Source organism: Hippichthys cyanospilos, chromosome 10 (assembly GCF_059441005.1).
Source record: "Hippichthys cyanospilos isolate Australia breed blue-spotted pipefish chromosome 10, RoL_Hcya_1.0, whole genome shotgun sequence".
Taxonomy (NCBI): Eukaryota; Metazoa; Chordata; class Actinopteri; order Syngnathiformes; family Syngnathidae; genus Hippichthys; species Hippichthys cyanospilos.
In genome coordinates, this window is record NC_142378.1 from 15,569,972 (window position 1) to 15,587,024 (window position 17,053).

General features: G+C 38.8%; 1 protein-coding gene across 1 annotated transcript in view; it reads right to left on the reverse strand.

Annotated features, from left to right (window-relative positions):
• The window catches only part of LOC148417268 (glypican-5-like), a 33,153-nt gene that overhangs the window by 15,538 nt on the left and 562 nt on the right, over positions 1-17,053 (reverse strand). The window contains exons 2-8 of the mRNA XM_088425879.1: positions 14,627-14,788; positions 8,130-8,680; positions 6,967-7,149; positions 5,147-5,325; positions 4,928-4,987; positions 4,695-4,817; positions 1,876-1,996 (exon numbers count right to left, since the gene is read on the reverse strand). Coding sequence (XP_088282005.1) covers positions 1,876-1,996; positions 4,695-4,817; positions 4,928-4,987; positions 5,147-5,325; positions 6,967-7,149; positions 8,130-8,680; positions 14,627-14,788 — 1,379 coding nt within the window. The remainder of the gene's footprint in view (positions 1-1,875; positions 1,997-4,694; positions 4,818-4,927; positions 4,988-5,146; positions 5,326-6,966; positions 7,150-8,129; positions 8,681-14,626; positions 14,789-17,053) is intronic.

The window sequence follows — 17,053 nt, forward strand, 5'->3', positions numbered from 1 at the left end:
GTTTATGTTAAAATAAAACTACCTAGATTCTGACTTTATTTTCAAAAATTAAAAAGAAAGAAAATCAATATATATTGATATCTGCAAATAATAAATGCATATCATGATATACCTTGTAGCCATATTTATTTATTTATTTATTTATTTGTATTTATTTTTAAGTACATGACAAGTGGCTTGGTGGTGCAGTGGTTAGCACGTTAACCTTACAGTTCAGGGACCAAAGTTCTAATCCAGCTCACTCCAGCCTTTCTGTGTGAAGTTTGCATGTTCTCCTCAAGCCTGCATGGGCTCTCTCCGAGTACTCCGGCTTCCTCTCATACTCCAAAAGCATACATGGCAGTTGTAATTGGACATACTAAATTGTCCTTAGGTATGATCGGGTGCGAATGGTTGTTTGTCTCTGTGTGCCCTGCAATTGGCTGGCAACCAGTTCTGGGTGTCCCTCACCAACTGCCTTAAGTCAGCTGGGATAGGCACCCGCAAGCCTGCCGCCCTTGTGAGGATAAAAGGCTATAAAATATGGATGAATAGGTGTTTGCATGACTTTTCCTTTCATTCCAATGGAAAAAGTTGATTTGACAAAGGAGAGATTTGGCTTATAAGCTTAGTCACAAAAGGATTAAACTCATAAGTCAAGGTACACGCTTCATCAGTTTGACAAATGTTGAGCAGTGTCACTGTCAATTAAGAGTCTTGAACACAAGCAACATCATTGTGATTGACCTTGATGGATGACTCATGAATAATCGCTGGAAATCCTGTCAGCATATTACCTACCTGTCTAAGGCTTTGAGAGTGCCGCATAAATCTGTTGTAATTGCTGAATTAATGTAGGACTGAACGTCATTAGCAACATATGCTTGAAATGGCGACATTTAAATGTATTGCATTTAGCAGCACTTCACTCAAGTGGTGATAACGTGATTGAAAGCCAAATGAGGGCCAAAACACATTAAACACTCACAGACGCACATTTGTCCTTCTAAAGTTGTGAAGAATCTGTCGGCATAAAGCATTTCTGGAAATACGCTAAAGGCCCATTTACAAGTAGAGTGATCCCTCGCTACTTCGCGCCTCGATTATCGTGCTCTCAGTGCATCACAGATTTTTTTTTTTTTTGGAGGGGCGGGGGGGAATATGGCGGAGAAACGCACTGTGACGGTTTTCTGCATGCCAGACAGGCCAGGTAACTATAAATTCATTTGCCACGGACGCGGAACTACTGCAGTGCACATATTTACTTAAATCTTAAATGATTAAACCTTATACAGTACCTGAACTGTTATACCTTTCCATCCTTTGAAATCTTGCGGCAGTCGCACTCATATTAGCGGCGGCCAGGAGTGGAATTAAAGTCAAATCTGTACATGGCTAAACATTATACAGTAACAATGAGTTTACTTGTACCATTTTATTATAAAAGAAATCTAGGTAAGAGATGTCCGACGGTGCGGTAAAGGTCTTTGCTCCTCTGTCTTGGAGGAGTGGTTTTACCATTGAGACCGGCACGTCCAGGCGTAAATAACAAGCGTGAGTTGGGGCAGGAGTAGATTACAACTCCTGCCCTCGTTAGTAGATGGTCACACCGGGAGCCGATTGCGTCTTTTCGCATCTCTTTGTTTTAAAGTGCTGTTGTAAGCAATAAGAGCAAGATAATGACATTTGCCAGGGGTCATAATAATAATAATAATCAAAAAGTAATAATAATAATGGAAGAATAAATTGTCTAAATATGAGTAATGTTTGTATGTTTCTTTAAATCCCTATATCACTGGGGAACATAGGCAAGTGTTTTCAAAGGCAGTGAATGTTGTGGAAAATAAATGTTTTGAACATACATCTTGTCTGATGTGTCAGGGATCTTGTGCTTACCTGTATTAACTGCTCCAGTCTTTGTTTTGCCGCCCTTAGAACAGGATCCGTATTACGAACTGTAATTTCTGGGTTGTCCCTCTGGGCTTTCAAATTACTGCCAACCACACGACCTGCATAACTAAGAGCATTGGGGAAATATACAGTACAGTGTTATGTTACTTAGGTCCATGGCCCCAAACACAATAGACTAGACTTGAACTGGCACCAAAATAATGATGCGCCCATTTTTACGCCAAGCTAATGAGCAGCATCACCATTATCATTTTATTTCCCCACATACTGTATTGGCTTGGAATTGGAACTTTTCTTCTTCCAATACCACTCCAGGCATGTGACACCAAAGTAAAGATTTTCTATTGGCCAATCAATAGACTGCAACATGTCAACCTTAAGTCCAGTAAACAGTAGATCAGATAACAATGGCAATGTTTTATAAATGACTACACCGCTGGACAATTTAGTGTGTTCATGTATGGCGAACATGAGACAAATGATCCATCCATGCATTCTCTGTGCCACTTATCTCTACTAGGTAGCTACACCAACTGTATTTCTGGCGTCAGGCTGGTTACATCCTAAAATGGTCACCAGCAAATTGCAGGAGACAAATTCCTTTTTTCCTGTTTGTTTAAAAGTATTCAACAATTTTTGTTTTTAAACTGTCTGTATAAAAAAAGCCCTTGTTCTATGACGATTGCACAAAATGTTTAAGCAGAAATTCCAGATAAATTACTATGACCTCTCCAAGTGCCATTGGAACAAAAAACTGGAAAAAAAAAAAGCGGAGCTACTGATATGCATCTTTTTGAAAGACAGTCGAAAAAAAAAGCATTGTAAAAAGACCTTAGGTTCCGATTTAAAGCACAGTGCACTCACTATGGAAGACTTAAAGGCCAAGACTAAAATTGTCTGTCAAAGAAGAGAACTATGGATTAGTCTAACATGTATGCCTTCGGCTATTATTGATTAGTGACTCAGGAAAAATGACAGGTAGGACTGATGATTAGGAAGAACAGGCTGTTAATTAAACGACAGTTACAAGGGTCACAGCAATCTGCACTATAAAGCAGAAGAACAACAATCAATTTCCATGAGTTTCACTGTGAAACGTGCAATGAAAGGATAAATCATTAATGGTATCCGTGAAAATGATTACAATAGAGATAGTGATCTTCTACAAAGGACGCGTGATATCACTGTAGATATAATTTCCACGGCACAAACACAAGAAACGTATGCACAAAGAGAGTAAAATAATTACAATAAAGATAGTGATCTTTTCCAACGGAAGTGTGATAAAAGGTGGTTCGCTGAAGATATAATTTACACGCCTGAAGAGAGCGACGATAACGTTGGGTGTGGCATATTAGCAAAAAAAAAAAAAAAAAAACGGCGTTTAGGTTTCCTCAGAACTATGATGAGGCTCCCCCCTAGTGGAATAAATCTGCTGTTACAGTGAAAACAGTCATCTTAAATCAGATTCAACAGTTGACTGCACTGAGAAGTAAACGAGTAAAACACGCACAATCAGCCGTTTGTGGCTTTTGATTTGACCCAAAGAAATAGAAGAGCAAAAATCTTTTCATTTATATGATTCGCTCCCAGACACTTTCTCATCAATTTGTCAGTGTCACGGTTGGTTTATTCTCTCTGTGCTCTCTTGACAAACCCCCTGACACAAGTGAATTGGGTCAGAGGCTTGAGAAGTGGAATGGAGGTCTGAATAGAAGGATGGAAAGATGAATGGTTTGTTGAATGCATGGATGAATGGGTGGATTGATGAATGAAAGAGAAGATTTAAAGATGTCAGAGAGCGACTAATGGGCCACTCCCCAGAACCCACCTCATGATCAAGCTTAAAACACATTTACAATGACAGATATCTTTATTATTTTCTTCGCTTACATAAAGAAACTTATGGAAGATTATATCATGTGCTAACTATTTTGACAAAGTGTATACATGCACCGTGCATATATACGTGGCCATAAAGAAATATTGGGCACAAGCTCGATTAAAAACACTGCCTAATAATAATTCGATTTTTTAAATATAATTTGCCTCATAAATTTGGGGAAGTATTAATGAAAAACATATATATTAGTGTTTGCAATTGGGTACCCCAACTGTTCATACTGAGCAGTGATATTAAACTGCTCATGTTTCTCCTTGGTTACCTATTTGTTTCACTTTACCTCATGAATCCAAAATCGTCACAATTTTTCCATCTTATTTTATACCATAATATCTATACAATTTATAGTTAGCTTCAAAGAGTAGTTCTCCACATGCTGGTTTTGTGGAAAAAGGCAAGTTCCTTACAAATCAAAACTTCAACATAAAAAAATGACACTTTGTCTCCTTTGTTATTTTGTCTTGCAAAGACTGTAGTACACATAGATTGAAGGAGAAATCATTTTCAACTGAATTGAATCCAATCGTTTGGAATCTTAAATTCTTTAGGTTCCATAATTGATTCTGAATCGAATCCTAGACCAAAAAATTTTTATATATTTTTTTTTAATTCCAACCACCGTTACTCTTGTGAAATTTTCCTGATGCTCCTGAAATCCTGAAATAGCAATGACATTAATTTTTACTGTGCTGGCAGTGATTGTGTTCATTTCAAAGTGATTTAAGTAAATAGAAATGAAATTTCACCATCATTCATACTAATCAATAGTATCATTGATATTAGAAAGCTGCATAGTATCACCTCTGTAAAAACTTAAATCCTTAGATTCTCACCAAGCTGTAACCTACAAGAGTTGTTGGCTCATGCGTTAAGTACGACTATTATTTAACAAATGTCTTACCTCTCTACAACATCTTGACCACTCCAACATGTGTGCTGTTCCACCTCCATTTCACTTTCACAAAGCATCTCAGGTAGCTCTGAGAAGAACAACTCGTATCGCTGGATAGACCCCTCAAACTCCCTGGAAACAAATGCAAATTTGTTTATAAAGCACATTTTTGAAGAACTTGTTTCACTGTGGATGCACGTCATTATCATCCAGTAAAATTACACTCATGGAAATTAGTTTACCTTGATAATCTTTTAAGACTACGGCTCTTGTCACCTCTGGATCCTTTGAGAGGGAATGATCTAAAGATAATCACATGAGCAACATATGAGACTTAGAGGCTCTTCTATGACCACATGGCTATCTATCATTCGAATTTTCATCAATATTCCCTTTGAATCTTGCATTTATATTTTAACTAACACTGTAACCAACATTCACATACTTTTTATGTACCTCACCTCTGAGACTGTAGCTGAAGACTTGGATAAGCACCAGAGTCCATTGAAATCGAGGTCATGGACATCTTCTTTGAAGATTTTTGCATCATCTGAGCATTGGGTGTTGTAATATGTGACAGTTTAGGATGCGCACTTATCACCATAGGAGCAGTTGCCAGTGACCCACACACCTTCTCCACCTGAGAAGTCCAAAAAGAATGAAAAAAGACTAATGAACCGCTTTGAAAACCCATATACAGTATAGTACCAGATTAAACAGTGGATCACACACTTTCATACATTGCAGCTGAACATTCCATTTGAAACTAACAACAGAAACGGTTGATAATACAGTACTGTGATAAAAATTCTAAGTGTCTTGACCACTTCAAATTGCTCAGTACTTCAAGCATCATCATTAATTCAAACAGTAACCTCTGGCGTTTACTTACTCATACATACAGAGAGCCAGGTGTTTTTGCACAACAATTTTAAAAGGATTTTAAGTATAGATATAGGACAATGTATCACAAAAAAGAAACGAGAAGCAATGTGGCATACTGGTAGATGCTCGCAAATCTGCCTCTCAGTCAAACTCCCTTGCTTTGGACAAATTTAATCACTAGTTAATCTGGTGACCTATGGTTGTACAAAGTATTATGACTAATGCTAAACGCTATCTTGGATGAGAGTTCAACAGTGCTAAATTAATCAATACATTCACCAATAACCAACCTTTTTTTTTCCTGGTCCTACTGTTGTGCAGTGGGAGTAATTTTTGTAACTCCTGCTCTTGCAACTTAAATTAATAGCTGTTCTGAATTATGTTAGTCAAACAATTTTTAAAAAGTGCTTCTATGTTCCCTCTACAATGTGCTCATGAACTAGTCATTTCTGTTTGGTGCATTGAATCAATATCTCTATTTATGTTTGAGAGGTCTGGTCTGATGTCATTATCCATGATTTTTTGACAGGAAAGTAGTTCTATATTAGGTCTGACGTGAATGTGGAAGTAAACAGTTTATAGTCCTTGTTAATGGGTTTTATCATACGAATCGCTATGAGAATTATGTGATTGAGGAAGTGACCTATGTAAAATCGTGACACAACAACGGGGCTAGCAAAATCCGCCAGGACTCAAAAGCACAAAATCTGGTCACACTAAATGTAAATTGACCGTTCCTGGAGTTTTGCACAAAGAACATGTAAAGTTTTCAAGTTCAACGGGTTGCATGTTAGCATTAGCTTGATGTGTAATGAATGAAAGGCTTAATCAGACATCTAATGAAGTGGTATTCTCTTATTAGCGCGATTACATTAGCGTGTGTGTTTGTTTACTTCCCAGGAATGTACTCCACTAAGTCCACAGTGTTCTCGCAAAACTTGGCCAGCCTCTCTATTGCTTCCAGCAACAGTGTGTGCGGGCTGTTTGTGTGTCCTCTATTTGTCCAGAGATTAGCCACAGAGACGTTCTCATCACTCAGAAACAAACAGCATTCTGGGTATCGGTTGTCCTGCCAACCAGAGCCTTTGTCCGACGATGGATTTGAATTCACACACACATTTGCACAAAGGCTGAAGGAAAACCCAGATTCACTAAAGAGTGAATCTGTTTTTAGCCCATCTAGGTGTGAGGCTTTTGTGAGGAGGTGCAACTGACAAGCTGAAAGAAACCCCCATCCTTCCAGACTGTGTGCAAAATTCTAATCGCAGGTTTCCGGTTTAAAATGTTTCACTGTTGGATAGACGTCTTGATAGATATTATAAAATGTGAGAACTCTCAAAGCATGTGCAGCCATCCGTGGGACCACTCTCCTACCCGTTGCCTCTGGTTTACTTACAATGGCAGTGATGCGTGGACCATGCAACTGGGCGTGCAAGATGGCATCGTTCACATGATTCCGAACCGCCAACAGCGCTAACTCCATGCTGTTGTGGTTGCTGCTGGTTGCTAAAGCGGCAGCTAATCTTTGGAGCAATGTGACCAAACTTCTCCAAGGCGCAGCAAGTTCGGATATCCCCACCTAAAATAAACAATGATGTTAAGAAATGAAGATTTGCTGGATTTGGAGGGTATGGGAAAAAGAAAATGCAATGTTTGTTATCACGTTTTAAAATCCCAAATCGATTTAATTGCCAGAAACAGAACAGATAATGTGTGCGCTTTGCAGACAGTAGTAATGAATTTCGAATTGTGATTGTCAAATAAATCCAGAAGACATTTTTTTTTTTCTGAGAATGTAAAGTGATGATGAAATGATGCAAACGCAAGCAACCTGCTTTCCCTGAATTGTTAGTGCCAGAAATTAAAATAAATAACAAACAGTCCCATACAACACGCAGATTCAATTCCACTTGTGCCGTCCCCCTTGGGGTTTTCATCCAACCGCAAATCAAAGCTCAGCCTTTGCACACGTACTGCCTTACAGACTAAACAAATAACTGCAGTGTCTTTGCCATTTAAACAATATTAATTAGTTTGGTAAACTGTTACACTGTAACAGTAACTTGCTAAAGCATAGCTCAGTAGTCAACATTTTATTTTTGAAATGTAATACAGTACAACAGTATTACAAAGACATCTTAAATGGTTAAGCTTAAGACTTAGATCTATCTATCTATCTATCTATCTATCTATCTATCTATCTATCTATCTATCTATCTATCTATCTATCTATCTATATTATATATATATATATATATATATATATATCTATCTATCTATATATATATATATATATATATATATATATATATGTGAAGTATGTTTTTAATTCTTCTGTCCACGGCCATATTCCATGCTGCGGTTTTGTTAATTGAAAAGCTATCCTGTTATTGATATTGCCTTCCCTCACTTGTGCTACCTCTTGTCAACACACTATGATGAGGGAAGAACTAAAACATGTTTGTTTTTTTTTTTATGAAAGGTGTGTTTTACTCAATACGGTGATTAACACTCTCATATGAAAACAATGCATACAAAGTCAGAAAAGCGTAAACTTACCAGGCATCCTCTCATAACATTAACACAGAGTCCAGTACATGGCCTGATCAACGTCAGACCTCGGCAATGGGAGCAATACTGCATCCGTACTAAGCCCCGCCCACACTCTCTGGATAATGCTGCCTTCTCCGTCGCGTCCACAACATCCCCAGCCAGTCTTAGCAATCTACTCAGTGTCCGGCCTACTCGAAGCGCATGAGAAAGGCTGGAGAGTAGAAATTGAGGATGGGGCCCGAAGGGACTAACATCCTGCCGTGTCATCCGCAGGCAGTCTTCATAACTGGGTGAAGTTGATGAAGAAAAAGACCCGGGTGATGTGTGGCCAATACCAGGGTTGAGAAGTCGGCGGTACACCAGTGGAAAGAGATCATTGAAGAAAGTCCCAACTGCATGTTCCAGTGAGGATATAGGGTCCCCCGAAAGATGCCGATTAATGGCATTGAAAAGCTGAAGCACATGGGGCCGACAGTCCGATGCAAGGCTGGAGTAGGCATTGTCAAACAAGGTGCTGGTCAAATTAGACGTAAAGGACACAAGTGATTCGAAGGTGTCTGGAGAGAATAGAAGATAAGAGAAAGGGATTATTGAAACCTATTGCCACGTGAGTAAATATCAACTGCTCATCATCCTAATTGCAGATACAGTAAAGTATATGAACACAGAAACTAATATGTACCCTATATATCAACAATAAAGAATCTTTTCAAATTATTTATTTTTGTATAGTTTACCCCCTTTAATGTTGAAGATCATCAAAACAAATATACACATGGAAAATAACCCAAGTATGGCAAAAAAAAAAAAAAAAATTAAAAGGTGAATTAAAAATTTATTGCTTCTACCCAAAGCAGCTCAATAACGCAATAACTTACAACTGTACTCATATTAATTAATACAGATTGATCCTTTCTTTTGGTTGTGTTTATTTCAATGAAATTTGTGTTCATATGTTCCATAAATCAATTAAAATCAAATCAAATGTTTCAGTTCATGCTCCAGCTTGTTTCATCTTATGCATTGCAATGCAGCTTGTTGATCATGACCACCTCCCCCTTTTGTCTCTCCTTTTTCAGAATCACATACACGTTTAAAATTGGCAGCAGTGAACAAAGAACTGGCACCGAATGTCATTGGTCAGTGACCAATGACCGTTATAGTTGAAATAGTCTATCTATGTTTGATATATATTCCACTTTAAAGTGGGAAAACAGCAAAACAAATACAATTTGAGAGGAGGAAAAATACTTTTCATGGCATTCTTGCAGCACTGCGCATTGTTAAAGCAGAACACAACAATTATTTCAAAAGAATGAAACATCTGTCAAGTTTGGATGTCTTTTTACTTCATCTGTACTCATATTTGCCAATACAATGACATAAAAAATATATGAATTGAATCTTACAAATTATGATAAACTGACTGGATTGCAACAGGTGTCAAGGACTACCCAAGGCTATCTATTTGAGGGTTTCTTTAAAAAATAAACAACATTTGTAAAACATCTCAGCATTTTATAGTGGCCTGCTTGTCACATGATTTTGTCCATTGAGTTTACAGTGTTTATCATAAGTGTTTACATAGCCCTGAGTCAAACAGCTGGTTTAATACTTGCATAGTGTGCTGATGTGTGCACCCCAGAATAAACACATAGAAGATTTCTTCAGGACTGAAGTACAATACTGTATATTTTAGAGAAAAACACTGGCACTAGCCCTGATGCTAATTTAGTTTGGTCAGCAAGCCAATTCACTTACAAGACATCTGCTTCTGATGTTTTTTTTTTTTTTTAATTATTTTTGTGTCCACTTTCCCTGTTCCGTCTTTATTTCTAGTTGAATGACTACTCTGCTCACTGGTTGCAACACAATATTCTTACATGAAGTTGACGCAGGAGTTGCCAATCTACTACACTCTGCTACTCATAGTCCTAAAAATATCAGTAATGAAACGTGAATTGATTTACATTTCTTGGAATTCTTCGTTTGTGCGCATCCTTTTTCAATTAGTAAGTTTTGGTACATCACTTGTGAGCTGGAGTCTATCATTGCTACATTTGGCTTTCATCACCAGTCAGTTGCTGGGCGATGACAGAGACAAGCATTTGCATACAGTCCCACTAACCTAACATGCATGTTTTTGTAGGAGGAAGAGAATGCTCTTCGAAGGGAGATGGCCTACGCAACCACAGAGAAAGAAATGCAAACTCCACACAAGAGAACCTGAGCCAACATTCAAACTCTCCTGATAGAGGCAGGTGTGCAAACAACTACATGTCGCCTGGAAATAAATACAGGTTTACATAGCACAGTGATATTTTAAAGATCTGTTGGATTTCTGCTCTCAGGCTCCCCTTGTGAAATTATGAAAATCAATTTGTTTTCAAGAACCTTTCACCTGCACATACAGCAAACGGGGACCGATGAGGGAGGGCCAAGGCCCGCCACAGCTTCTGGAGCTGTAATTGAAGTTACTAATGAACAATGTTGAGTGAGACACGTGGATACCGCATCATAGCCAAGTCTCCTGAATTGTTCAGGAGACTCCTAATTTTCAGCTCAAAGCTCCCAATTGGACATTTCTTCCACTTATCTCTTGCTCCCCCCATCACACGCACACACAGAACAATTAGTCTTTTTCAATTTCTACAATTTCACACTTTTCTCATGCTGCACACCCTAGTCTTTAATGCAAATGAGGGATAACAAACAATGCCATCATGGCGTGCAATGGCATAAATGCTCTGTTAAGGTCAATCATACCTTTTCCAAAGTCAGGGAAATTACCAAATGAGAGAAAACTCCACCAATGTGCACATTCATGATGCACTCTGCACCCCTCTCGCGCTTCATAAAAATGTGTCCCCATGTGACACATCTTTATGGCAAACGAATTCAGACATTTGAAGCCAATTTTGAATATAATGATTAAACATTGTATGTATCATTAATGTTGTTTTGACTCGCCATGGACGCAATTTATATATTATGGTTGGAATTTTCAATCAAGATATTTGTAATGTAATTGTGAGTAGTACGAACTGTCAAAACTGAATTGCAGATATCTGCAATGTCATTTTGCCTATGACAAATGAGATCATGTTTGACCTTCCTGTGTCTGGGTTTTCTCATTCCAGGTGTCTAGGATTTGCGGGGATCCGCTTGTGAATTACAAAACTAATATGATCTTGAACTCTGATGACTTAAAAGTGTAGTTAAAATTAGGATTAGTAATAATCAAGCTGTTGCCGTCCCATAATGTTTTTCCAGATATCTACAATTCCATTGCGGAGACCTGCATTTCATCTCGTGAATAGGTGTTAATGAATGTTGATGTCTGTTCTGATAACCCCAATGTACACAAATGCAAAAGTAATATTTGACCTAGACGAAATTACAACATAGATTATCTGAAACACATATCCAGGCTAGCTGTTGCATGTTAAAAAGACTTGGAATAGATTTCTTTCCTCTCCTCTGCCCTTATCTGTCATTACTTTTGGTTCCGGCAACAGCAGCTCCAGTCCACAGCTTGACTTTGAAATTGTATTGGAAACTACTTTTCATCAAAAATAACTGCCACACACGCTCACTCATTGTTATCAAATGTCATTTTTGTAAAAGTGATTATAAGATTTCCTTCTTACATTTATTACTAACCTTGGAGTCACCACAGTTAAATACTGGACATATACAGTAATCCATTGTAGTTTACATACAAAGTCATCTTGTTCGTAATTTTCACAACTTAACTTTAAGTTATAGACACATGACAATGAGCTGAATCACATGAACTGCTGTACCTCTTTCTGTCGCCTCCCATTTGCAGTGACTGTATGCCAGTGATGTGTGTCTATGTTTGAAACTTGCCATTTGAGCACACTGATGTCAATCTAATGGCATCCCTGACACACACAGACAACTGGGAGAGGAAAGGGAGAGAGACACCTATTTATCCGTGACTTTCAGCACCTCATGGGTCAGTTAGCATACATGTCTGTGTGTTTAAACAACTTTGTACAGCTGCAGCCACCTGGCTAGCTACATAATAGCAATTCGTCATGCTTCAACACAAATCATCACGTTTCAATAACAGCATAATAAACCTGTTGGCACAGTTGTTTTTATATATCTTTTCATTATGTTTGTGAATTACCAGAACAAATAGGGTTATCTGTCAGAAGACGCGGCATTTAAATGAAGACAAAATGAGATTGCAAGGGCAAGGATCAAACGCTTTAAGCTGTGGGTGTGAACGTCTGGCCTTTATATGTTTGCATGCCCATGTCTTGGCAATAGTAACTCAAACACAAACAACATCAAGTGACAAGGCTAAAGCTTCACCAGTCATGTGACCTTCTGTCCAGTCTAGGTGATTGGATGACAGCTGTGATGTGGGTGATAGGGCAATGGGGTCTTACAGTGCTAGATGAAGCACATGCAGACGGCATATTCACAAGCACACACACAATGGCGCACCGGGGATTTGGACATGGTGTAAACAGAGCCTGACTACAACCGCTCTGGGCATGTCTCAGTTACTTAATGGGCTATAATGAGTGTGTTTAAGGGAGAGAATCTATTGGGAGTCAGTTAATCTGTTGAAGAATACTGGGGTCATTCCAAATTGGTTAAATCAATGACGGCCCAAATTATGTTGTTCAATTAGGCTTTTCCAATAACGTGAACAAAACCTAATGAATGTAAAAGCCTAACAATGTAGCTAAATCTCATCATTACATATTATCTTTACTAGTTATTGGTGAGCATCCATAACAAGTATCAGTATCAGGTCGACACCACCTTATTTCAAGGTAATAATACTCGCGATGACAGTCGATACAAGTATTGGCCGCGCTCTTGGAGCAGGTTTATGATCGTTCTTTAAAAAGAATGTTTTTTTTTTTTTTAATTTCTGTGTTTTTTTTTTTTTTTTGGAAGGGGGCTCCTTCTACCTGTGATCGCTTCTGAAAGTTTCTGATTTTCCCAAAATTGGGATTTTTGAGTTTTTCCTTCCCCTTCTGGGAGCTTTGACAGGGAATGCTGTTGTATAACTTACATCAAAAAGATGTCTCTGTATGACTTCTTTTTTCAAAAGAAGTTGCGACATGACCTCTTTTCACCTGTGAAGCCCTTTGAGACCGGTGATTCAGGGCTATACAAATAAAATGTGATCGATCGATTGATTGGGGCATGTCATGGACATTGTCGACAGGTAATCCCCAACCACAACTTGTATCCTGTGCAAATCCTGTGGGCTGGGCCTCAGCATCCATCCACAACCTTCCATAAAGCTTGATAACAATGTGTTTGGTAATAATATTAATTTGGGGCTTGTAAAACATCAGCCAGTGGAAGCTTTGTTAATGATAAATGCAGGTAGCCAAAGCAAACTTTAGCTGTATTGTTAGTCACTACCTTAAATCTGAGCATATTCCATTGATTGTTTACTGTAGTTCCCTGAGATGGCTGACTAATATTAGCAGGTAAGAAAAAAGTGGACAAAGATGTCTGGGGCTCATCAATTCTAACTGTCAAAAAATTTGTGGACCCCATGCAGATCTGTCTTTCATGCACGCATGCCTCCACGCACGGACGGACACACACACACGCACGCACGCACGCACACACGCACACACACGCACGCAAACCGGTGAATAGCGGTGAAAGACAAGTGGACAAGCAGAGTATTCTCCCCCCTATTGAAAGCAGGCCGTTGGAGACTGGCTGTTGCCCGTGACAACAACACTTTGGTGGGGATACGCACTGAATGTAAACATTCTTCAGCCCTCGCACTCTGAATGGTCACGAACAAAACCTAATTATTGAAGCCTCAGACGCAGATTGACACTGAAAGCAAAGAGAAAGATGGTAACAAAGTTTTCCACTTCCCTTCTCCCTGAGAGTTTGCTCACTCAAACAGCTTCGGACATCACTTGTTTGTTTGGCAAGCCACTGTGGTGCCTTGCTAAATAAACTGGCCTCACACCATAAACCTGACACAAATTAACTATTTCATGATGGCCGTACAAAGTCAGCATGACATAGGGGCCTGTAAGCTCTTGACAGAATTGTGAAAGCACCAAAATCCTTGTCACTCTGGTCAATTAAAATGTCGCATCTATTTCTTTTATCTGTTTCACTCAAGCAGCACGATAGAGCAGCAGAGTTTAGCAAGTCTGCTGTTCTCATGTTGGTTGCTAAAAGCTTAGCTCTGGTCTTCCTGTTGAAAGTTCTGTCCGTGCTTGCGTAGCTCCCACATTTTTAAACACATTCTTGAAATCTAAGACTCTCAACTATCCATTGTGGTGAACATGAGAGTGAATGGTTGTTTGTCTGATTGTGTCCTGCAATTGGCTGGTGACCAGAGTCGGACCCGCCTCTTTCTTAGAGTCAGCTGGATCATTTCCAACTCACCTACGGCTGTAATCAGGACAAGAACTCTAGCAAACTCATGGATGGATGTTTTATGTAACGCCGAGTCCAAAATTCGTTCTCACCTTGGTAGGCCTTGCTGTGCCCAGCGATCAGGTACTTCAGCTCAAAGCTGAAGGATCGAATCTTCTGATGAGTCTCACTGCGAACAGCAGCCATGTAATTGTCCTCCATCTTATTGGTGCAGCACCCCGGACCAGAGTGGATACATACTCGGAGAGAGTCATCTGAGTGGATAAGGAAACAGATTTGCACATTTTTTTGTGTGTGCCTAATATCACAAGGTACAAATAAATCTGATCCGATGTTTTTGCTTCTTTAGAATTGTCTGAGTAGAATTACAGAGCAGCATCAGTCTGAATATCTTGAGTCGCCATTCTCATAGTGTGGTATTTCTTTGATATGCAAATATCAGGATTGAACTGTTTTATGTATATAAAATTGACCTTTCTCTGTGAGCTTATTTTCACTGCCATGAATATGTTTTGCCTCGTTAAAAAGCTAGTATATTCGAGCAAATGAACATAATGACAATAATGTATATATTACAGAGAAAATAAGAGCAATTATTTGCCATTTATTTTCAGGGTCAATTTCAAGGTCAAGTTAATGAAAACTAGGCCAATCGCCTGAATGATTGCAGATTTTGAATTCTTGTAGAATTCCTGTTCCAAAGATACCTCATTTGTCAAAACCCAGTAGTTCCTAACATATAAGGGTTCAAATAAAAGCAGCCATGCCCTTTTTGACCAAAATGTAAACATTCGGTGCCCCGTAGCTCCTAGTCCCCTGCTCCAACTGACCTAAAATTTTATATTTAGTGTTGTTCCAAGTTGAATGGGAACCAAAATCGATTCGTTTATACTCACCGGAAGAGTTGTCGGAATCCCTCAGCCTCGCACATCAGCTCATACATCCTCCTTCCCTGCCAGAGCTGACAATAAAACTATAGTATCTATCCAGTTTCTGTAGAAAGGAACCACATTCTAAAAAGTGCACTTGACTGCATTGACCCCACCCGCAAGTAGTGAGCTCATGGAAAGCGGAGCCCACATTGTCTCTTCGGCAAATAATGTGTTCCCGGGTGGGCTACGATGACCTATGTCTGGTCAGGCGTAAATATGCTTCAATCTCATCATTCATCGCAGCAGTTTCTGAGTTGTGCTCACTGTCTGGTCTCTCAACTTTGACCTATTTGTTTATTTGTTCTTTTTTCAGAGGATAATCATTTATAGAAGTTGTCAAATGTCTTACCCAGATTCAACTTTTATCCCTAAATAATTATGTTATGCTATCAAGGCTTGTCTGAAAAGGAATCTGCGGCTTTTTACGAAGTTAATGAAACTCCATCTCCGCCACGTCTGAAGGTTTGTCGAAAGGAATCACATGATACGCATGACAAACATGACCTCTCAAATATTCTAAAACCTAATGCAATGCCTCACAGCATTACATGCATACTCTAACTCCTGTTGTGTTAACATAAAGCTGTTAACACAATCACATTACTACAAATGTAGTTATTCTCCTTTTTGGGATGCACAATGATGACCCCATTCTTTAGTGAAGACCAAGGGTACAGTAAAAATATCAGCACTGGTTGAGTTAAGTTACATTCATAGTCAGCAGATGTATGCGGGAAATCACAGCAAAATAGCCTCTGTCCTCAGAGGTGAATTTAAAAAAAAATTGCGTGTGCATGTCTGTGTGTTCATACACGTGTAATTTTAAGGTGTACATTTTATGTGTATGTGTGTGTATGTCCATGCATGTGTATGTTCCAAAATGTCAAGCAGCTGACTGAGATCAAGGGAGAAAAGGATGAGAGGAATGGTCTGCACACCAATGTATGACCTGACACATATGCACCATGCAAGTCCATCCACACACATGCGCGTGCGCACACACACTTATACGCACACACCAATGCGCACACGCACGCACAAACACACACACAGTATTCAGCCATTCAGTGACATAATGCATTCCGCATACTTGGCTTTTGCCATTGGTTAATACTGTCAGTTAATAAGAAAATTGGACAGTATTTGATTAATGTCTTAGGAGTTAATGAGGTTTCAAACACACCTGACAATACTCATTAAATTTTTGTATCGCTCATTGCTCAGATGCATAAACACACAGTTAACCAACAAGCTAATTACAAAAGTCAGGAGCTCTAGAGCTAGGTAATCATGCAATACATTTTACGAGGAAGAAAGCTTTTATTTAATCTTCTTATGGAACATTTTGAACATGACTATGACAAAAATACAAAATTCAAGCTGAAGACTTTTTCCATAGTTACGGGAAGAAAAAAAATAGAACCCATCTTAATTCTGAAATGGATAGACGTATAAATAAATACTCATGTCATTTAAATATTGAGGAACCAACAACTTCAACACCACCCCGTAGGAATTTGTGCTTTCTACTATACCTATATGTCCTAGAAACTATAGGCATATCAACAGAATGATGCTAACTTTACA